This window comes from Corvus moneduloides, chromosome Z, assembly GCF_009650955.1.
Source record: "Corvus moneduloides isolate bCorMon1 chromosome Z, bCorMon1.pri, whole genome shotgun sequence".
Taxonomy (NCBI): Eukaryota; Metazoa; Chordata; class Aves; order Passeriformes; family Corvidae; genus Corvus; species Corvus moneduloides.
In genome coordinates, this window is record NC_045511.1 from 76,665,292 (window position 1) to 76,689,192 (window position 23,901).

General features: G+C 40.3%; 1 protein-coding gene across 2 annotated transcripts in view; it reads right to left on the reverse strand.

Annotated features, from left to right (window-relative positions):
* Positions 1-23,901, reverse strand: part of EDIL3 (EGF like repeats and discoidin domains 3) — a 234,039-nt gene that overhangs the window by 26,822 nt on the left and 183,316 nt on the right. For both annotated transcript variants that reach the window (XM_032095224.1, XM_032095223.1), the window contains one exon: positions 19,251-19,435. In XM_032095224.1, the coding sequence (XP_031951115.1) occupies positions 19,251-19,435 (185 nt within the window). The remainder of the gene's footprint in view (positions 1-19,250; positions 19,436-23,901) is intronic.

Consider the following 23,901-nt stretch of genomic DNA (forward strand, 5'->3'; position numbering starts at 1 on the left):
TCTGATTACACATTCAACTGCCAGAGAGAACCTTAAAGAAAAAGCAGATGCATTTCGCTTGTCCGAACAACACGCCTTTGAAATGGACAGTGGCTTTTTAGAAATGAAACAAGAAAAACCCCACATAATCCCTTCAATTTCACTGGGATGCCTCACAGAAAGACCCACTGGCTGGGGGCAGTGAAATTATCTGCAAGCTGCAGCCTGGCTGCGTTTTGATTGCCTGGGAGTCTTAACGCCTGCAGGATTCTGAAAGAGCTTTTATTTCAGAGTGCTGTAAGATGGCACCAGCTCTTGACAGCAGGTGGGAGGAGTGCCCTGTGGAGACTCTTTAACTGGCTGCAGCTCAGCAGAGCAGGGTGAAACATCAGAGGTGTGCGTGGTACCAAGGAACACAATTCATCCCTGGCGCTACACAAATGACTCATGCAGGGTGCACTGAAAACTCAGACAGAAATTCCTACACAAAGTTTTGGAAGAAAACCTCACATTTAAATAAAGGAACTCTTTCAGTACACTTGGAGGGTCCTCCTTTTTGTTCTGGAAGTCCTTTGTGGTCAAAAAAATGCTCTTTTATTATAGAAATACTCATGTTTATTTTTAATCTATATCATCTATCTCTGTCTCTACCTCTATCATCATCTCTATCTCTATCTCTATATCTCTATCTCTATCTCTATTTTTATCTCTACCTCTGTCTCTATCTCATCTATCTCTATCTCCCTCTATCATCTCTACTGCTGTCTGTCATCTATATCTCCATCATCTATATCTATATTATCTATTTCTATATCATCTATAGATGTACACACAAACACACACACACGGCGGTATATACACTTGCACATATTCAGACACACATATTTAAAACTTAGGTAATTTTTGCTTAATGGTTTTCCTGATCTGTGAAGTTGGTCTTGAGGTTACGTGTGCATTCTCCCCTGAAATACTCCTTAATTTAGTTTTCCATCAAAATTCTAAATTATTTCTGGACTGAGATCACCCCTTACCATAGCACTGTGTTTCCCCATGCCAGGAAGAAATACAAAAGGATTTTTATATCTCTCTGTCTATACAGATATAAAAATGTATTTATAATAAATTTAACCATCATCAGGTGAAAGCAGATGTTGAAGTAGAAGACAATTTAGAAAAGATAAACATTGCTGAATGCAAGTCTTGGAGTAGAGGAAATCAAAGACTGGGAGATGCAGTGAAGGTGATATAATTGAAAAAAAGGTGAATAAAATTCTGTGGGATGTTGTGGCTGTTGTGTCTGGGGCAGCTTTGGCACAGCTTGAGAATTTTAATTTTAATGGTGCCAAGGGCATATTGGATGATATAAAGGCCCTAAAAGTTTTCAGCAAAACTATGTGAAAAATCAGGAACTTTTATTTACGTTACTTTTATTTAGTCTGAGGTTGATGTTTCCCTCTGTAGGCTCTGGATGCCACGGCCATACAGTATCAGAAAACAATGACTTTTCATTTAGAAGGTTTGAAATATCTGAAGGCTCTCAGTCTAGGCAAAACATGAAATTACACAGGAGGCACGAGCCCTTTTCATGTTCCAATTTATTGATCCCAGTATTTTCCAACAGTGGGATCAATAAATGAGCCTTGGAGCTTCACTGTGGACAGCACCTTCTGCAGAACATCCATGAGGACAGTTTTTACCCCAGTGAGCAGGCAGGTGACACCTCACAAATTCAAACCGTTTCGTGATTTATGCAGTTTAATATCATTAGAAAACAACAATCACCTGTCATTGCGCCTCCCTTTTCCCATTTTCTCAGTTATCTTCATTTTTGAACCACATTTGAAGGTCCTTCAAAGCAAATCTGTGAGCAGCAGGATGCACTTAGTCCTGCACTGGCAGCTAGGAATGCTTCAATACTACCTGAAAGCAGGGGAAATTAAGGACAGGCTCTTCCTGTAAATGGCAGCAAGTCTATCAGCTGGGCACATAAGGGATATCCATCTTCCCTGCAAACCTTGTCTCAGCTACATTCTCACTGATGCATGCAGGTGATTTCTTATTTATTATACACATCAATGCTCCCTCAAATATTTTTTTGAATATTGCAGGAATAGCCTCCTTTTATCATTGCTTCCTGCACCAGTTTACCTGCACTCACCCTTACTAACTGGTATGCTGACTCTTTTGAAAATCAACAAAAATATTTTAGGTCAAAATAAGACAAACAAAGTTTTACTGGGCACTGAAAATGCCTTTAACCTGTTGACAAGTCCTTTGCTGAACTTAAGTCACGTCCTGTGTCTTAAATTTGCCATTGCAACAGAAGGAAGCATTCTGCATATGGAACACTGTGTTTTATTTGTTTGTGGTTTCTCAGGCTGCATATCAGAGAAGTCAGGCTTATTTCTGCACAGCAGATGAAATTTAATGATCCTGGAGAAATATGGGACTAACCTTTCTGAGGAGAAAATGCTGAATTAAAATAAATGAGATGGGACTTGCCAGTATTTTTTATGTACTACTTAATGTAGAGCTCTGCAATATATATTTTTATCTGCACAAACTCCTTCAGGAGCCAAACCTTTCCTAAACAGAATATCAGATCAATATGAAGCAATATGACATATGGTTTTTGCCTTCCTAAATGCTGATAATTTTATCTGTATTAAATTATACCCCTGTTGTTCCAAGGGTATCTCTGCATGCATGAAAACAATTCACATCTATGTATACAGCTGATGTGTTGCCAGACCACCCCAAGAAATTGCAATTTCATCCACAGCAAACTAGAAATAGAAGCACACAAAAAAAGTGCAGGTACACTACCCAGGTTTCAGGCTGACTCTTTCCCACAAGCTGATGCAAGGAACCATGAGACATGAACCTTCTTCTGCCTTTCGTAACTGCGATCTTAAATTAGTGCGGCTTTCATGGGCTCCAGAGGGGAATATGTCGTGTCTTACTCTCTCAGTTCCCATGAGCACACAGATTAGCCTTGCTTGTCTCTTGTTCCACTGCCTGGAACAGTGCTGGGAGCTGTTGCAGCAGCTACACCACCAGTGACAGGCAGAAAATATAAAGGTTAAACTTCCCACAGCTGCTCAGTTAGGAGTCTTTCATCATTTGTTTCCAAAACTGTTTTACTACTGGAAGGTAGCCACGCAGTCACCTAACCCTCTTCATCCATGTTGCAATCTGCTTAGTTACCTTAAAAATTAAACTCTCTAACTTTTTTTTTTTTACTCCACTGAAGAGTAAAACCAGCTGAGTACTTCCTAAAGGAAAGTATTTAAAACGTGCTATTCATTATTTTTGACTTACTGCTTAAAATGTAACTCATACCATGCTCACCACCATAAACCATCCCACAGAGGGCTGATTATTTCAAACACCCACCTGAATTTTAATACAGGTTAGAAATGTGTTGACACAGCCAGAGATTAAATACTTACAACTGCATTTGATCATTAAAGTAACAAATAAAAAGAGAGATCAGTAACCACGTGCTGCAGTTGTTTTCCCTGGTATTAGATTTACCTGTGTTGGAGTAGAAACCTTCTCTAGTCTCATAATTTGTTCCTCTTTTGGTGTATAAATGCTAATTTTCATATGTCTGCAGAATATTTAGAGTTTTTACAAAAGCCTGCACCTCCAAATGTGGCACTACTGTGGTGGATAAAACCATGGGAGGCAAGAGGATGCGGGGTAAAGGTGTGTAAATGCAAACCTTTGTTTGTTTTAAGGGGATGGAGCATCCACAGGAAAATTAAATCAGGATGTCAACAACACAGCTCAGGCTGCTGCTGTTTCAAGACAGCACAGTTACCTTAATATGAATTATTTTTCAAGCTATGTAGGCTATATTGGGTATTTCTGTACTGTGACTGACTTAACTTTTAAGTTAACATGAGTCTGGCACCAGTGTTACTTTTAATTGGAAAAATGTTTAAAAGTTTCTCTCCTTTTTTGTCTTGGAAGTGACACACTTCTATTATAAAATCAATATGCACCTCAGGACACCCTTATCAGCTCGCTAAATCCCACAATTTTGGCACGGTAGACAGCAGTGCAAAGGTGTGGATTACAGCTATGGAGCAAAATCTCCCCACGAATTTGAGAAGAAGTACAGACACTGTTAGCGACAACATTACCACCCCTGGGTAATTCTGATTCAATTTTTGTTCTGGCAGTGTGACCAGTGCATGACTGCAATGTAACACCCAATCTAACGTGCTGCTTCAGATCGATGGGTTTGAACATCATGTGAGGCTTCAGACGGATTCTGCAAAAACAACGGCCACCGCCTCACCCCTTGTGATGCAGCTAATCAAGAACAGCTCATTAGGTTTTGCAGCATACTTCATGGTAAGCGTGCATAAAACTCAGTAAAAATAGAATGCAAATGCACTGGCAGTGTCACTATGAAATAGTATTTTGTTACAAGTGTTTCGGCGTTTGTTGAAATATTTGAAGTTATTGATCTATGTTTATATGTAATTTATAATTGAAATTATTTGGTTTGCCCAGAGCAGCTGGGGCTGCCCCTGGATCCCTGGCAGTGTCCAAGGCCAGGCTGGACACTGGGGCTTGGAGCAGCCTGGGACAGTGGAAAATGTCCCTGCCCATGGCAGGCGTTGAACAGGATGGGCTTTAAGGTCCCTTCCAACCCAAACCAGTCTGAGATTCTGTGTAATTGGTAAAAATATGCGAAAATATGTACTAATTTGGAAACCTGTACAATAATTAGCACAAAATAAATATGATGAAAAGATTGAGTTCTAAGTAGGGTATCTAAACGGGTCTTCAAGCTTTAGCTTTCACCACCCATGCAGTATCATTTAATCTGATGTACAGATTAAACCACCACGGGGATAAAAATAAAAACCAGGCCTAGAAAAGTATATCTTGCAGGCAACATTCCTGCTCCTTCAGGGGATGACAAGAACAGTCAACAGAGAAACACCTGCTTGTTCTTTGTTGGGCGGACAAATTCTCATTTCCATACCAGTTTCCTGGTGCTTCTTGTGCTCCCTGTAATGTTCCCTCATAGCAACTGCAGCGGTGCCAAAAATCCAGGGTTTCCTTACCACTTCTTAGCCTAAATCACCCATTTCTGTTACTTGCTGAAAGCTTCAGCTAACACAAAGAGCTTTCGCCTCAATCAGAGTGCAAAATCTTTCACCCTCTGCACAAGCAAGAGACTCCTGTGAGTTCTCACAGCAAAAATTGAGGCTCTTGTTGCACTTAGATTTTAAATCCGCTAGCATTTATAGTGGAGAGAGCCAGTTATGGTCCATGCCTTTGTTGCTTATTCATCAATGTGCCAAAACCATGTTTGGATGTTACAGTAAATTAAGCTTTTTGTACATATATTGCTATCAGCACCTTGTCTGTCCTCCAGTTATGTATTTAAACCAGGCTGAAAACCATTGTCATCTGTATAAATCAAAACAGCTGTCAGTACTTTTAAAATCTGACTGATTATTAGTAACTCTCCAAAATTCTTCTTTGATAAACTATTTCCTGAGCATTTACACAGTAATTTTCAATGCCTTCGTGAAGTGTAAACTCCCCTGCGCAATTTTACTACATAGCAGAAAGAAGATTGTGAGGGTCACTTGACACTAACATGCATAATGGCAATTTAAGAGGTTAGAAATCCTCATAATGAAACAACTATTATTAGGTTATAACACAAAATGTGTCATTCTCCTGGCTACCTGCTTATTTGCCATGTAGGTGATTCATTCCACAGCGAAGGTATGTCAGCCATAAAATGGGAAACGCTGCTTGAGAGTGCTTGAGATGAAAAACGCAGGGACCGAAAGAGGAATGCATGCACACAGAGGATTTATAAGATGTGAGGAGGCTCCTTGGCAGACACCAGGTACTTATCACCCTCCTTGTCCACCTGCCAGTGCCTGAGGGGGCTTTTCAGCTCAGTGATAGGGATGAAACCAGCAGATCTGCTGAAAGCAGATCCCAAGCACTTCATGTTATCTGTCCACACGATCGGGATGTCCATAGTTCCCGCTCCCAGGATTTTCTCATTTCCTAAGGGCTGACTGGAAAAGGCTTGTGTTAACTTCAGGGGATGCTGGCACTATACCATCTGCAGCATTGAAATTGTTGTGGAGGGATATATTTTGGATTATTAGCCCAATTAATACTGAAAAAAGATCAGTTGGATAACTGTATAAAAATTAGTTCAACTAAAAATACTGCATGACAAATTTGTGTAGACCTCTTCTTTGGTTAAAAGTAGGCTCCTAATCAAAGGTAACCATGCCAGCTCAGCAGTGTCTGAAGGACTCAGACCAGAGGGAGCAGGGTGTTTATTTTTTTCTCCCAGAGAGGCATCTCAGGTAAGTGGTGATTTCTCTCTACCTCTCTTTAGAGGCTAGAGAGGTGGAGTGCCAGTGACTTGCTTATATATTTGCCTAAGGAGGTTTAGGAAAAATGCAGACACACCTGTGCACAGTAAAGAATCAAATCAAAGCTCTCTTTTCACAGGAAACATCCCATTGTAAACCAGAGCAACAGGATATGATTCTGCAGAAATGAACCTGAAAGCTCTATAAAGCTAGAGTGGCATCCATAAATTACTCTTTTGGCTTTTTGGCAGTTATACAAGCTCAGTGGAATAAACTGTTTTGATTGTCAGGCTACCCAGGCTCACAGAAATCTTAAAAAAAGGAACAAAAACACCCAACTGCCCCCCAAAAAACCCCACAAAAAACCCCCCCTAAAAAAACTAAACAAAAGAAGCACATCCAAAAGGGAAAATATATTCATATATAGATATATATTTATATATATACACACATAGATATATATTTATATATATACACACACACGCACATGCACACAGAAAGGCATTTTTCATTCGTTTTCAGCTGAGGGAATTCCTTGAGCCTCATGTGCTCTGTCCATTTAGTAATTTCCAATGGATTTGTTCCTGTACTGGATGACATCATGTTCTGTCTCCCCTTGGACTCAAATCTCCTTCTCATAGCCACAAAATCATTTGTCAGTTTCTCTGGTCCTGCTGTTTGTAAAACCACCCCCTAAAACCTGACTGTTGATATCCTCTGGTTCCTGTTGTATGTCCTAGCAGTGTCTGATTATTCCCTAATGGGAGTACAGAGAAGAAAAGGAGGTGCAGAAAGCATAAAATTTCTGAATCCTATGTTCATAGAGTCTATAAGCAGCTGCTGATATGGACTATCACTACTATAAAGAGCTCTTAGTGTGAATATATTTCTTTCATTTGTATAAAACTGCCGCCTGCTACTACCCTGTGTCACCATTTAATTAATATATTGTGAAAAATGCTCCATTCTGTATACCAAAGCCACTTTTCTGTACTTTTCTCTGACTTTTTCTGGTTATGGTACCTACAGAGAATTTAGAAGATTTGGCTCAAATTGAAAACAAGCCCATATCTGAACATGCATTAGCTGGCTACTTTTACCTCTGCTTCAATAGGGCATTGTTTATCCTGGATATTGACTTTTCTGTAAAAAAAAAAAAACAAAAAAACTCCAGCATTTTGTATAATATGTCAGTTAATGGCAGTTCTTGAGCTGTAAAAGCCCTCCTAAATAGCTCCTACAACAATGTGGTCCCAAAGCTGGTGTGATAAACTAATTGATACAAGGAGCAGAACTGCCTGCCTTTTTGTGCTAATCCCTGCTACGTGGCAATTAAAATCAAGCGCAGTTCAGTGAAGAGATCTGTGTTTTAACATCAACGCCCTTTCAGAGCCATGGCATCGAGTTTCTTTTTATGCTCTTCCCTTTAATCTGTGAAATAATGCAACGACACAACACAAAGTGACAGATGATCAAATTGTCCAGAAAGCTCCTTGCAGAGTCCCTATTTCAGTTTTAAAGACCACATTGCCTAAATGGCATAAAGTGCCATGCTAAAATGAGATTTACAGGTCTCTGGAAAACTGGGGAGCAGATTAAATTTGAATAATTAATTTTAATGTTTTCATTTATTTTCTTCTGCATTAAAGTTTAACTTGCTTATATCTTTTATATGCAAGAAATAAAATCTAATTCCCAGGATTCAATTCTCATTTCAGCCAAAATGAAACGGAAAGGCTCGTGCAGTGTGGGAGGACTGCAATGTAAATTGATTTGCCACAATTTCCTCCTTCTGAGTGACATACCATAATAGATGACAGATTTTTTTTTTTTTAATCACAGAGCTAGATGCTACTGAACATGACAGCACTTATTTACAATTGCTCCATTTACCCCAGAATGCCATTATTCCACTTGAAATTTAACTTTTCAGAGGGTCAGAAAATTGCAACACTGTGGTCCTTCACCATCCATCCTCTCTTGCTCTAATAGAAGGTGTCATTATTGTTTCATTAGAACTAAAACCAGATTACTTTTTATGACATTTTTTCCAGTGGAGTGCTACGCAGTCAGAAAATTGAAAAAAATCATAGTGGAAAAAAGGTGCATCTGCAGAGATAAAACGTGACTCAGACATACAAAATTCTCAGAAGACCCTTCCTATGTTCTCTTGTATTTTGTCTATGATGTATATTTTAAGTGGAAAATTACATTAAAATTACAAAAAAGAAAATCATGTTGCTCATATTTACAGGGTCGTATTCCCTTGGCAACACAAAATTACATACAGTAGGATGGGGAATAAAGAAAATAATGGGAATAATGTTAAGACTCTCTAATAACAAACCTCAAATACCTCTTAAATTCTCATAAAACAGAGATTTAATTTTTACTATCAAAAGACTTTCTAGGACTCTGAATTGTTGCTGTGAACCTTGGAAAACAAGACTTCTGAGCTCCTCTCAAATAAAAAACAACCCTTCTGGTGTGTTATGGAAAGCAGAGCAAATGCTACAGTGGCCCTGCAATTTATATGTACATGTGCATATGTTTGGGGGCAAGTGAAAAGAATAAAAGGTTTGGTGGCAGATGCTGTGAAAAATGGTTAAGAAGTAATAACTAAAGGTGTTTTAAGGCAGTTCTGAGGTTTGTTTTGAGTCAAGTGGTCCTCCCAGTGCGGGGAGATCTGCACAGAAGGCACAGCCAGGCTTGCCCAAGGAGCAGAATGAATCTGTCAATTGGTTTTCAGTCACTGCACAACTCTGTCCTGACAGACAGGCTCCCATCAGCTCCTTTGGGTCTGGCTCGCCTTCTCCTGATGTGTGACCCAACATGTGAACTCCTGCTGAGGTGCAGAATTCCTCACCTGTGGCTGAGGTTCACCCCACTCACTGTGCAAGCATGAGGATGCAACTCATGCACAGAAAAAATTGTGGTGTTTTGAGAGATCCTGCTGGGGTGGAGGAGGAACCTCAGCAAGAAGCTCTGAAAACAACAAGGCTTTCTTCACTGAATCATGGAATGGTTTGGGCTGGAAAGGGCCTTGAAGATCCTCTAGTTCCACCAGTACCACCCCTGCCATGGGCAGGGACACCTCCCACTGTCCCAGGCTGCTCCCAGCCCCAATGTCCAGCCTGGCCTTGGACACTCCAGGGATCCAGGGGCAGCCCCAGCTGCTCTGGGCACCCTGTGCCAGGGCCTGCCCACCCTGCCAGGGAACAATTCCTGCCCAATCTCCCATCCAGCCCTGCCCTCTGGCACTGGGAAGCCATTCCCTGTGTCCTGTCCCTCCAGCCCTTGGCAATTGTCTCTGTCCAGGTTTCCTGCAGCTCCTTCAGGCCCTGCAAGGCCCCAGTGAGGTGACCCCAGAGCTTCTCCTCTGCAGGCTGAACAAGCCCAGCTCTGGCAGCCTTTCCTCCCAGCAGAGCTGCTCCATCCCTCTGCTCATCCTGGTGCCTGCCCTGGCCTGGCTGCAGCAGCTCCAGCTCCTTCCTGAGCTGGGCCCAGGGCTGGGGCAGCTCTGCAGGTGGGGGCTCAGCTGAGGGGGCAGAGGGGCAGAATCCCCCCTGCCCTGCTGCCCACGCTGGGGCCCAGCCCAATCTGTGATGGACCCAGGCTTCTACTGGAGCCTTCATGGAGGCACCCATGGTTTGCACATCCAGCTGATCAGTGAGGTTTATATTCTCAGCATCATCACTTAAGGCAGCTAGTGAGTCAAATAAACACCCTCGAAAAACCTCTTCCTTTTATTCTTTCGATCCATTAAACTGCATCAGCTAAAGTTGTCTGCCACCTCTCTCTCAAAAAAAGAAGAAAAAAGACAATCTTAGCTTCTCCTCCAACTTGCTGTTGAGGCTTCTAAAAGTTGAGGATGGTCAGGATTCTGTAGCAAAGCCCAAAATTGAACCCACAGTGTTTTTCTATCTTGTGCTACAGCAGCAGTGTTTGAGGTAGTGCAGCCAAAGCATAAACAAGACAAACCGAAGAACATCTCAAAGTCAAAAAAAATAAATTCAGATAAAGGAATGTGCAGGGAGGGTCTGTTCCAATATTTATAAATACCATGTCAAGCCTTTGGATTTCTGATGCTGCCAAAGGGAAGTCATTAACCATCTGCAGTGAGGTCTTTAAGTGATATTCTGATAGTTTTCTTCTTAATAATTCTTAGCTGAAAACAGTGTTGGTGTGTTGCAACTCTCATTACCTCCTAGCACAGATGACCAATTAAGATGAGTCTAAATATTTCTACTTTTGTCATTGGAAAAATACAGATCTGTGTTTTCTTAAAGGAGGTGTTTTCACTAGCTATATATAGAATTAATTTCTAATTGTGAAAATACTTTCCTGCTTAATTATACAACAAAGAGAGGATGGCTTGAAATAGGATTAATATATCTTGTAGTTAATTAAACATGAAGCTTCTAAGGACATCACTCCAGCAACAAAAGCAATTAAGGCTTGGTTATGTATAGTACATAATTAAGCAGGAAGTTCTTGTAATCCCAAGGACTAACTTTCCAAGCTTGTACTGCTTTAAAATAACCTATTTCCTGGCTTATTTTACAGAAAACTATCAAATGTAAGTATAAGCACTGTCAGCTCAGGTATCTTCTCAGCACTGTCCTAATGTCATAAATGAATTACAACATTAAAAATCATGTCTCCATTCTGAAAAAAAAAAGGTCTCTATTGATATCTTTATGCCTGTTGAGTAAATGAGTAGATAGAGACACGGGCCCAAAAAAACCAGTGAGGACATTCTGATGAAAGCCTGTTATGATACTTTATATTACAAGTCTCAAGGTGCTCTTGAACAAGACCCAGATAATTGGGGAAATGTTTAGTTGCAGTATTTCCTTGTCTGCAGTGATCTCCCTTTTAAAGTCTCTTCTGTGCTAAGATTTTTCTTTAATGTCATGTTTTCTGACAGGGAAACTGCTCGTGCTTTACTTGAGGAGCAAGCGGGATGAATGTTATTAAGCAGAGTGCAAAGAGGGTCTTGCACAGCACATTGCTGTAGAGACACACCTGACTTAACATGGAAATCAAAAAACAAAATAAAAGCCAAATATTCTGCTGGGATCAACATTTGACTCATGAGGAGGGTGTTATTAGGGAAAAATACATGATGAAACCAATGACTAGGTTAAGATTCAGAAACTGCTGGAGAAATGCTTTGATCTGCCTTCTGTGATGCTTTAATATGCTGAGATATGACTATTTCATTTTCTGCTTACTGCTAGGTAATTGCCAGCCTGGTTTCAAGCACATTTCCCCCTCCTCTGAAGAAAGATGCAAGATCGTTTGCTGCCTTCGAATTTAGATTAATTTGAAGTTCCTTTTCCACCACTCCTTCTTTATGTTTGTGTCTCAATTTCATTATTTACTTAGCTAAAAAGAGACAATCTCTGTTCCTCGTTTGACAAGATATGAATCAATCTGTTTCTGTGTTCTTTATGCAGGAAATGGAATACAAAAAATGAATAGCAGATTTTGAACAGAAATGTTCTGAAGTCAACTAGAATCTCACAATAAATCTTCACTGTGCTTTCAAAGTGGCATGAAAAGAATGCAAAATTGAGTCTTATTCAGAGAAGAATAGGTTTTCTTGACCCCCGTATATTTTACTCATGAGATCCTGACAGATAAATGAAGAAAATATTAAGTATCTTGCTTAGTCAAGAAATAATATTTGGGAAAATATGTGCAGGGCTAATAAAAATATCACATCCCACTTAATAAAGCACCAAGTTCTTGGAAAACTGAATTAGGCTCAGTTCCACTCCATTCTTTCATCATGTTCTGCCTTTTGTCTCATCTGTATTTGCTTCAGGTATTTTTTGCTACTTAAAGATAGTTGACCTTGACAAGGTTGCTTCACTTCTCTCCATCACCTGTGTTTTATCATCCTTTTTTCTTGTCAAGACTCAAAATATTGTAGGGCAACAACTGTGACCAGCTCTGCTTGAGTAAAAAGCTAATTCAGGGGTAGCTACAAAAACAACGTATGCTTTTATTAGGAGAAAGTGGATACTTTGGAACACTGCCATGAAAGACAAGGGCACAAATAAGAAACACATTTGGACCCTTAATTTCTGTATTCCTACCTAGACAATTGTGTAGCTATTTTCTTTTTTTTAAGGGAGGGCAAGGAAAATATGCCTCTGCTTCACAGATAGAGAGAGAACATTACCTCAAGCCAGCGGAAATGATAGCTTGGTAAAACAGGCAGGAATTTAAAACAATGAAAAACGAACAACTTTCCATTAAAACTTCATGTATTGCATTTTCAGAAGGTGCTGCTATTCAAGTAACACCAACATTTCCACTGTAAACACACAGCAACAAAAAACTGCTTCAGACTCAGATCCTCTGTACATCAAAATTCACAACAACCGGGCGGTTTTTGCTTACACTCCCAGATTTTTTGAAGCAAGATCAAAACCTGTTATTGTAATAGGAAATGGGTCGTTACTCAATTTAACTTTCGTCTGCAGGGGAGTGATACTCACAGAAAAACTGCAAGTCAGTGAGGGAACAGGCAGTACTCTCTTGCAGTGCTTTAGAGCTATACAGGATTCCACTGGTTAGGGAAATTTCCCAAGTAATTTTTATTAGTGATAATGAATTTGTTGTGTGTCAAAGACAGGCTCTGGAGCACTGGCTTAACCCCTTAGTTTTTACTGAAGGCTTAACAGAGAGAGTGGGGAATATAATTCAGGGAACACAGTAGGACTTTGTGAAACACAATATTTTTCTCCTATAAAATCTTACCCATAGCTAATTTACAGATTAGACAGGGGTTTTGTTCCTGTTCATGGTTTAATAGTTTAGGAGTTACAGTGGTGGTGCTGGATTGATGGTTGGTCTTGTTGATCTTAAAAGTCGCTTCCAACCTTGATGATTCTATGATTCTATGATGAAGGCGACATCACACAGATTTTTATCACAGAATATAATCATGCTGTGTCTGTCTGATACCTATTTTCTAGACAACTGGCAAAAAAGAGCTCCGGTACTCTGTCTGTCCTTTTAATAATCTCCCTGTATTTTGCCAGAGTAAAATCAATGATTCTGCAGAGGCTTCAGACTTTCCTACCCAAATGATAGAATACAGCTTAAATAAAGCATCTAAAAGGCAAAATAAACCAAGATTTTATGCTGCCTTATTTAATTTCTAGGCTTAAATTCAATTACTACTATAAACATTTCCATAAAATGAATTGCAGAAGAAAGCTTTGCAAAGTCAAAAGCAATTTAGGAAGGGCAATGCTGAAATGCGCAATTTAGTAACATTATTAATGTGAATAATGCATTTAATTTGAAATTCTTTAGGGAAAAAACTGAGTTAGAGTGTGACCCCTGGAATGGACATCAAATACTGCTGGAAGATAACTCTGAGTAGGAAAACAAGGCATAGCTCCTAATACCATTTCTGTAAGATATGTGTTTGTTAGCACTGTTAAAAACAGATGGGCAACATACGTAGACAAAAAAAAAAAGAATAAAAAAGTAAAAAAGGCTTTTGTTCATTTTGCCATCTTGAGTTACACACTGTCCTAAAAGCAAATAGTGACCATCTAGTTGCAATACTAAGTCTACAGCTTATGGGCAATTGAAGAAGTGAATAAAGTGACCTGTTTAACATTCTAGCCTAGGCAATGCAAAGTCAGTAAATTGAACAGTGTGCAATTTAGAAGTGGGCATCAGTCTTTATCTGCTTTTGTCTTTGACTAAATCACTCAGAGCTCTTTGTCCATTACTACCTTATCCTACCACTGGCTGCTTGTTTGCAGGAAAATTTACCTACAGCAAGTGTCTGGCTAAGTGTGGAAAAGATCTATGTTAATAACTTACTCCCAACCTGCCTTGAGATGCTGCTGCATCCTGTCAGCTACCAGGCTGCGCGAACAGAATATCACACTGTGAAGCTGCTCATGGAGGTAGGCACCAGAACTAGGAGGTGACAAACCTCAGTGTCCAAATTAAGTCCTTCAAGTAGAAGTGACAGCTGCCAGAAAAGAAAGAGATGATTTTGCATTGGAAAGATAAAATGGTAGATACTGACTGTAAATACGATTTTGTATCCTGGTAAAAAGCTCAAAAAAAAGGACAATCTCCACACAACTTTTGTTTTGCTGCCTGAAACCTGAGAACTTTAGAATTGTGAGAAATTCTAGTAAAAAAAAGCCAGCACCATTTTTTCATCTGGAGAACTAGACATCACTGCAGTTGCTGTTCCTGTAAAGAGCATAGATTCCTTTCGTGGCCTGGTGGTGACAGCCATGGTTTATTGCACCTGAGAAATACAGGTGTCCTCTGTTTATAAAGTGATGTATCTCAGTTCACAGCTCCTACGCAACACCCTGTCTTTCCAAGACCAGCCGCAATGCATGGCTTAGCAATCCAACCCTTCCAGAAGTCATGCAATTTCCTCATTATGTCAATTACCAGATTGGTCCTAAACGAACATTTCATCCTATTCCAATTTTGCATCTTCCAGGCCCTTATTTAATTAAGATGTTAAGCATTTTCTGCTTGTCTCTTGTTGTTTTTTTTTTTTTTTCCCCCCACAGTGTGGGTGTTAATTAAACTGGAGGCCGGACATAAACCTCTTATTTGGTTACTTAACCAGCACTGGTATTAATATATGCTTTGCTAATGACACAAATTGTCAAAAGACAATTAAACAATCCACACAATTTCCTCCTTATGAGTTGTTGAACAGCTTTCCAGATGAGTTGTTGAATCACTAAGGTATAGTGATTTCTTATCTTGAAAGATTCTACAGAATTCATTGCAAAAAAACAGAATAATGCATCAAAAAAAGGGGAAAAAGAGTCAGGTGCAATAACAGACAAGACAAGAAGCAAACACCACGTGAGAGAGTAAAAAACATTCCTCATTTTTTAGTGGCAGATGAATGCCGTCATTGAAACCAGCTCAGCTAGCCAATATGAGATGAAAAATAGTGTTCTCTTCCCATATTAAAAAAAGGGAAGGAGTCGCCTCAAGTAACTTTCCTCATTTAAAAATTCCTCTTATAATTCAAGCTAATTGTCCATATTTCTCTGTGGCTGGCACAGTAAGGACACATTTCCACTTCTGCAAACTACTCTCTAAAAAAGAGTAGAATCTGGGTTTGGCTTAGCTTTCACACAACTCTTTAATTTGATCACTTGGAAGCTTAAACACTGCAAATAAATGCTAGAAAATGAACATAAGTAGATCTTATGATGGCATGATAGAGATGGGTTTTGTATGTGTGTAACAAAAAGAGGATAATCATTTGGAATGCAATTTTGCCTTTGTTTTCAAACAAGAGTCATTTTGATGTGAAAAAGATGGTTGTGCATTAAACTGAAAGAATAATTTGACTGCAGAGCTGAGACAAACGTGTTCTAATGGTGTTGATAAAAAAATCTTAGTAATATTGTCTAATACTGGAGATAAGTTTGGCAGGAATATACCCAACCCAAACCCTACCCAAATCTATTACACCACTGGCAATCATCACATTTTTAAAACATGCAGGTATAACTGTCGCTCTGCCAGTTTCCCAGCAATCTGTTTATCACCAGCTGCTTTTTCTCTAATAGTGCTTAGCTGATTCCACAATCAGCAGGAGAAACATTGTAATATGACATTGCTGTTGCCTTCAAAAAGCCCAACACATCATCAGTTTTAAGAAAAAATGCTGACAATTCCTCGGTATGATTGCAAAGTTAGGACTAGGACAATACACAAAACAATTTGTGCAAAGGGGATGGCTGAGCAGGGAGGAGAAAGCTCCAGGTGTTTGGAGACACCAAATAAAGTGACACGCCAGAATTTAATTAACAGTAAGTAAAGAAAAGGGAATTTAAGCTGCTGCCCTCATTTCACAATTTATAACAGCAGAAAATTAGTAGTAGAGGGGGCATGTATTTTGAGGAAAATATTAATTCTTTTGAATGCTAGCCTCAGCTAGGAAAATGAGATATGGAGTGGTGAAAATCTATTTACAAGAGCATTCTCCAAGCATCTGAAACATCAATTGCACTTCTTTTCAGTAATCTTTACAGCCTCAGTGCCTCACTTGGGGCATAAGGCAGGAAGTTGTCTATCACATCCTTTAATGCCAAATAAGTGAAGAGATGGGAAGCGGGGTGACCAAATGGAAAAGCAATCCTGGATTGTGTCCAGAAAGAGCCTAAGCGCTCCAAAAACTTGCAGCATCCTCTTTAAGGGAATGACAAGAGTATCTTCGAGGAGTCATGTGGGAAATTCAGCCCCAAGTTAATGACTGAGCTAGAAAAGACCAGTTTTGGTCATCTCATTTATTTAAGTTTCCCTCCATGTAAAAAAAAAAAAAACCCAAAACATTTCTTGATCACTGATGGTGGTGGTTGATGTAAATAAATGTTATTTGTGGAACCCAGAGCTTCTAGAGTCTAAATCACAGCAGATTTTCAACAACTGCAGCATGAATAGGGTGAATATACTTTTTCTACCTGAAAATGCACAGCCTGTGCCCAGAGACACAAAATACTTCATATTCCTAAAGTACGGGTGCAGCAATCCAAAACTCTTTAAAACAAAGAGCTTAATTGTTAGCAGCTGCATTTCAGAATGCACAGAAGATTCAGGGTTATCCTTTTTGAGAGAAAACCGAGGAGAACCATCCCAGCTCCCGACAGAGAAGAATTTATCTCTAGGGTTCATCCAAAAGTGCAAGTAGCATTTGATGCATGATGCAAACATCAGCTCTCAGCAAGCATTATCACAGCAAGTGCTCTGAGACGGATTTCAGCACACCAGCTCTTAAACTGTTGATAGCAACGGTGTTTAGGCAAGAACATCCCGAAACAACATTCGGTCAGATCAGATCTGTTCAAGTCATCCACACACCCCAACAATAACCCTAAAGGGCAGACAGCAGGTTTCCCCCCAGTTTTGCAGGCTTCCTCATGAAAATTAGAAAACATAAGAAAGGCATGTGGAGAACATTCAAAAGGCACGGACAGTAAACATGTTATGTATGATATTGGTAAGCCAGCTATTTTAGCAAAATCCAGGAATCTGAGCTAAATGTCTGACTTTAAGCCCATTTCAGGGTACCACGGAGTCACTCTGGGCCTAATGCTTTGTGGAATGGCTGAGGGAGTAGGGCATCCAGACACATTTGCTTTCACATCCTTTTCCTTACAAATGTGTTTTGACTACACTCTGTGAGAGCAGCAGCGATGATAAATTTTTCAGTCAATGTGTTATAAGGCTTCAATATAACACTCTGTGTTTTAAGGAATAAAAAAATCCCACAAAAACCCACAGAGAACTACCAGCAGAGAACAAAAATGAATGGATGAATTTGAATGATACACATGTCTCTGTTTCAGAATCATTACCTATACCTGAAGCATGTGAGAGCATCTCAACTTGTGGCCTGAATTCAGAATAACCAGCCTGTAGCAGAAGCTAATGACCACTTTAAGCACTGAAAAAACAAGTTGATTTAATGCCTTTTGGTTTTTGGTTTTGGTGTTTTGTTTTTTTTTTCCCCAAACATGAAATGTTAGGATTGTTTTTTGAGAACGTATCATTATGTGAATGATTTTCAGGAAAAGGTACACTTTCAATTTTGTTTTGACCAGACAATAAAAGTTATTCCTTATAGGTCAAGGACTTGCAGAGACTGTGCAAGTGGTCAGATTAAATTTGCAGGTTCAGGTAAATTCTAATGTAGAAAACTCACCACAGCATGAAAAATTTGAGAATGTAAGGATTAACTATGCAGCCCCTTGCCATTTGTGGTTAATTAAAAATCCACTGTCATCCACAGGAGCAAGAACACGCAACAGGAAATTTCTGTGGAGTCTCTGCACACCCTTGGTTTCACTGATGGGGCTAAAATATGACGCAACTACCTCTATTTCCTGTGGAGAAACATTTTCATCTGCTTCTCCTCCATAAAACACAGCAATAAAATGTTCATCCTCTCCAGAAGTTACTAACTGCTGTTCCAACAAGCTCCTCTAAAAAAAAATTCCAGGATCTTCAGCTACTCCAAAGTTAAATAGATAGGTCAATTTCTCCTTCTTTTTACTGGAAGTGTGTAAACTTGGCAGAAAAACCAGTAATCGTATTCCTAACTTGCATAGCAACTGTAGGCAAAAAGGCTAATATGTCATAATATATATGTAGAGGGATTGCAGGGGGTTAGTAGCCACGTCTAGCGCTGTCACGGTTTCCCACTGAGAGCTGCACTGCAAAGTGGCAGCTGACTGAAAACACTGCTATTTCCAGCAGTTCAAAATATGTAAATGTGTCAGTGGCCAGTCAAACAGGCTTCCACGCTGGTGATTTGTTACAATCTCTCACATTAGTGACTTGTATAAATCACCCCTGGGCTGAAAACAACTCCTGTGCACAGGTTCATAATGAATTCAGGTGCTGAATCAGTCCTGCTGGCTCCAGAGTCCTGTCAGAAGGTAATTTTGGGCAGCCTCAATTAGACAAAGATAATTTCTACGCGTGGGATTTGCTAAGGTGCACAGAGCTGAAAGTAAATATGCTTTTCCAGGGAGCCTTGGAAGGATAGGAGGGAGGAAAATAAACTCATCTCTCTCACCAGATGAGGAGAATTCAGTGAAACAGATCTGCAACTACCTTTTTTTTCATTAAGAAGGGAAAACCGGGGCTAGTGGAGGCATCCTCGAGCAGAGTTTTCTGCAACTGTGATAACAAAGACATGAAAATCTGTTGGGCTTTCAGGGCTTCATCATTTACCTGCGTCAGAGTTAGGATGGTTACACTCAGAAACAGAAGATTATGAGTACAAAACCAAACCAGAGAACCGTCTCCATGCCTGAAACACAAAGAAGGCAAACACCTGGGAAAATGCACGTGAAACTTTACCTGCAACCACTGTGACTGGTCATTGTGGCCAGAGGTCCAAGCATTAACTTTTCCTTGCTTGTCCAGCCGGGCTTTCCGGGGCTCCCAAGCGAACATGTCCATGTTGAGCGTACGGAAAACGCTGGAGGCAGTGATCTGGAAGTCCTGAATGTGTCCTGATTTCATCCCCAGGGGCTCAGAGCAACCTGGAACAGCAGGGCAAGATCAGTAGCACTCCCTGCTTATCTCTGCTAGGGGTTTAGGTTTTCTGTAATGGCAAAGAAAACCTGCGATACTTGAAGAAAAAGATTTAATCAAGACTACTGATGAAAGAACTTGAAAACAAATAAATGAAAAATAGTCAATTCAAGGCACTTTGTCTCAACAATTGCTTGAGTGAGTCAAAATCAAGATAGAGAATTCAACATGTTTTATCCTGGCATAAATTTATGAAGCAAAACAAAATGAAAAGATGACTTTTGTCTGTGCTTATCTTATTTTTATTTTCTTGTCCTGCACGAAAATATTGTTCCCCCTGTTCACTATGATTTTCCTCATGCATTTGTGCCACCTCACATCAACCATGTGTTTCCTTTCTGAAGAAACATTAATTTTTCTAGAAGCCACTGCTGAAGTAAAATGTTAAAACGCACTGAGCTCTTTTGGGTAAAAATCCAGAAAGCCCAAAACCCCACTGAAGGAGGGGGACACTGCAGGAAAACAATTGTGAAGGAGGGAGAATAGTAGGAGGATATCACTTAGGACAAATCAATAGTTAATGGCTTATTTGTTTGTGGACATCCCACACCATTGAGTTATTTTGACTGTAGCAAAGATAGATCTTGGGCTTCTCCCTTCTCTGTTCTGCATGAAAAAGGATAAATATAAAAATTGATAAGTGAGTCTGTTTTCCTCTGCCTTGCTGTTGTATGCTGGGAATGTGGAAGGTACATTTGGATGCAAAAGGGGGAAGAAACAAGCTGAGACAGGAGAGACACCCTTCAGCAGCAGCACTGAAACAGGACTGGAAACCAAAGAAGGCAGATGAGCTGCATGGTTTTAAGATTTAACCAAAAAAAAAAAAAAATCAGAAGAAGAAAGGCAAATGGCTGAGAGAGAGAAGGCTGCTAAGAGGACAGGAAAGGTGGATGTTGGCTGGTGCAGGGGAGTGATGCTTGAAAGTTGAGGTAAAGTGAAAGACGGAAAAGATGGAGATGGGAACATAAAAAAAGAAGCTGTTTTCTCATTTCCTTCCTGTCCCAGCAGTCAAAAACCTGCATATGTGCAGTTATTCTAAAGTTTTCACTTCACAAATTCAAGGAACTGACCCAATAGCTGGCTTGACTCTGCTAAATCACCAATAATATTTTAACACACCCATAATTAATTGAGCGTGCCCAGGATGCAACATGGCTTGGCAAGGATTGCACCATCCCTGCAAGTGCACAGAACCTTTGCTTCCTGTCTCCTTGACACAGGTTTTCCAGCTGACACCGAGCTGGTTCCTATCAGGGAAACATCTGACGAGTCACAGGCTGCGCTCTGCTGAGCACAGGGGCAGCTCGTGGTGGAGCCGTGCCTGCTGAGTCCACGACCCTGCTCAGCTGGTGGCTCCTGGCAGAGGTGGCCACTTCAATCACCTTCAAAGTTTTCAACTTCTTTTTCACTTTATTTGAGCCAGTTATCAAAGCTGGTTCTGTCTGACTTAAAAGTCTATTTCCCTCACAGTGTGTTCACCCACGTTTAAAGACCCGATTCTTTATTTTTTTAAATTTTTTTTTTAGTTTCTTTGGCATTACAAGCAAAGACCTTTTTGTCAGATTCTGTGTTCTATTCCTCTCATAGGATTAATGCACAGAATTAACTGGAATTATTAAAGATTCAATCAGGAAGGTAAGACCACAGGGCCTTTGTGGGGGGCTAGCAGCAGGAGTAAACATGCATTACCAGACACACATAATAATGCTAACAACATGATCTTTAAAGCAGTATCTCCTGTATTTAAAATTTGAATATTGACATGCTTCATGTTAAATTAAAAAACCCAAACTAATGAAAAACCAAGAGAAAATAGAGTTAACTTCTGAAAAACCCAGTCTTTCAGATCTGATTCTCAGTGCACAAATGGAAATCGCACAGCCTTGTCTGTAGAATGGACTCATTCAAAAACACAACAAAACAGTTTTCCTGGGAGTGGGAGGGACAATTGATAGTAGAAGTAAGAGAGACTAATCTGCTGCTTTGGAGAAGGACTTTGCTAATTATTATATTCTGAAGCATCACTCAGGGATCACAAGGACTATCAGCAAGAATGTTTCATCCGAGGAATCTGAAGGAGGCTCCTGACACAAAACCATGGGTTGTCAGAGCTGTGATTCAGTGCTGGCCCAATCCATCAAAACCAGTTCTATCATTTTTGAGTATAATTATTGATTTATGAAACAACAGCTGTGCCTGCCCCTGTGCCTGTGCATGCGTGCATGAATTAATGGTATTTTACACTCACCTGCCTTCGCCACTGCCCCAAAGGGGGTGGGAAGACAGTTGCTGCAGGTAGCAGGAGAGAGCGAGGAGAGCAATGAGAATCTGAAGAGGCAAACATGATGCACATGGGTGGCAGGACGATGTCTTGGTGCTGTGTCACAGAGAGCAGCCACAGGAGATGGTGACTGTTTGGATGACTGAGCCATAACCCACAGCACAAAGGCAGGGTCATCAAACCAGCACAGAACTCTGTGTCTGCCTATCCCTCATGGGTGTGTGTTTATAATAATGCTTATGTCTCCTTGAAACATCTCTGCACGGCACTGTAGCTTTAAATCTCCTTTTCAGTGTCCCTGTGAAAGGGTTTGATTTCCGCTTTCATTTTTACAACCTGTTAAAGTCAGAGATAGCTGATGCAGACATGGCTACACCCAGTGGAGCATCTTAGGCTGGAATGTTTGAGATGCTTCCAACATCTCTATCTGTGATAAATTATACCTGATACCTCTGTATCTTTAAATCTGACTAGGTATAAGTTTGCAGGACTTTAGTCTACCTCAGTGAAACAGGACTAGGGTAAAAATGGGAAAGAGTGGGGATTAGCACCTGAAAAATGGAACTTTACAAAGGTTATTCTCTGTTGACTCTCCAGAGGGCAGAATCTTTCACTTTTCAGTCTGCACCCTACACCATGCCCCTCATCTACCTCTTCTTTCGACAAAGCTCAAACTCTCAAAGAAAATATTCAAAATCCAATGTAGCAAAGGCAAACCCATGGATCTGCAGGTGAAGGTCTGCATGAACGTTGTCTTGGACAAAGATTTGTGTAGTATTGGCAAAAGCAGCATATGCCAATTATTTGAGGGAAAAGGTGATTTTGTTTTTATTCATACTGAGATTTTTTTTGTTTCTAAAAACCGAGAGATTTTAAATTTCTCCTCATATTCATGAATCATAGAATGGTTTGGGTTCAGAGTGATCACCTGGTTTCAAATCTAATTCCACCCCCATTGCCATGGGCAAGGAGGGACACCTTTCACTAAACCTTGATGCTTGAAGTCCCATCCAACCTGGCCTATAAATAACAAATATGGGATTCCTTTCCAGATTACATAGTTCTCAGGACAAACGAGGAAACGGGAAACTGTCTTTAACTGCAGGTGTGCTAAAGTCCCCCTGTGTGTCAGTTTTGTGTGAAAGGTGCCTGTAGGGGCTGTTAGCATAAAGAAATAGGTACCAGGGAACGACAATTACACACTCTGAGTGAGTCTCACAGGGATGTTCGCATTCTGGGGACCAGCATCCCTCTGCAGGAACTGAGACACCCCAAACACCAAGAGCTGGCTGGGCTGGTGCACAGGCACCAGAAAACATGACTGTCAGCAGGATATGGCAGGGGCTGCCTGCAAGGAGGTAGATGCTGGAGCACATGAGTGAGCTCCATGAGTAAGTGACACTATTGTGTGAACACTGATCTGTTAAAAACAACAGCTTGATGTTGCTATTAATAACAGCTTAATGAATAAAGACATTCTAATAAACAGTAGCTGTGAGCTGTTTCTCCCCTCACATCAATATTGTGTGAGGGGAAGGGAGTTGAGGGTACAAAGGTGTGCAAAACACGGATAAGGCAGGAACACAGGGCCATGGAAATTAATGCCTAATTTATTGATGGTTGACTCCACTGACGTTGATCGTGGTTTTCAGTAAGACCTGACTGTGGGTCCTGGTAAGTAAAGCTATTTATGAGACTAAAGCAGATTGCATTGAACATTGTGCTGAAGTTTGTCCTAAGAAAGGGTTAGCTTTTATGATTATCTGATCCTGCAAGTCTCCCTCTGTTCATCACTCATTCTCTTCTCTAGCACCAGGGCTTGTTAGAGAAGCCAGACCTCTCAAAGTGCTTTTCCACCCAAGACAGACCACCTGGCATTAAGAGCGAATTAGTCTGTGTAATTATACCTTTATTTCGGTAAGGTTGAAATTGTTCTGCTGAGCCTCGGCTGTCCACAGTTTTAAGAAATGATGACCTTGACACTGTTAGGAGACCACTGAAATGAATTCACTTCACTAGCTTTCACAGTTCTTTGAGCAAAACAATTCCTAGTCATTCTGGCAAGGACTTGCTCTAAATTGTGGTTCCAGAAGTGGAAGACTTAAAAAAAAAAAAAAAATAAAAAATCTAATA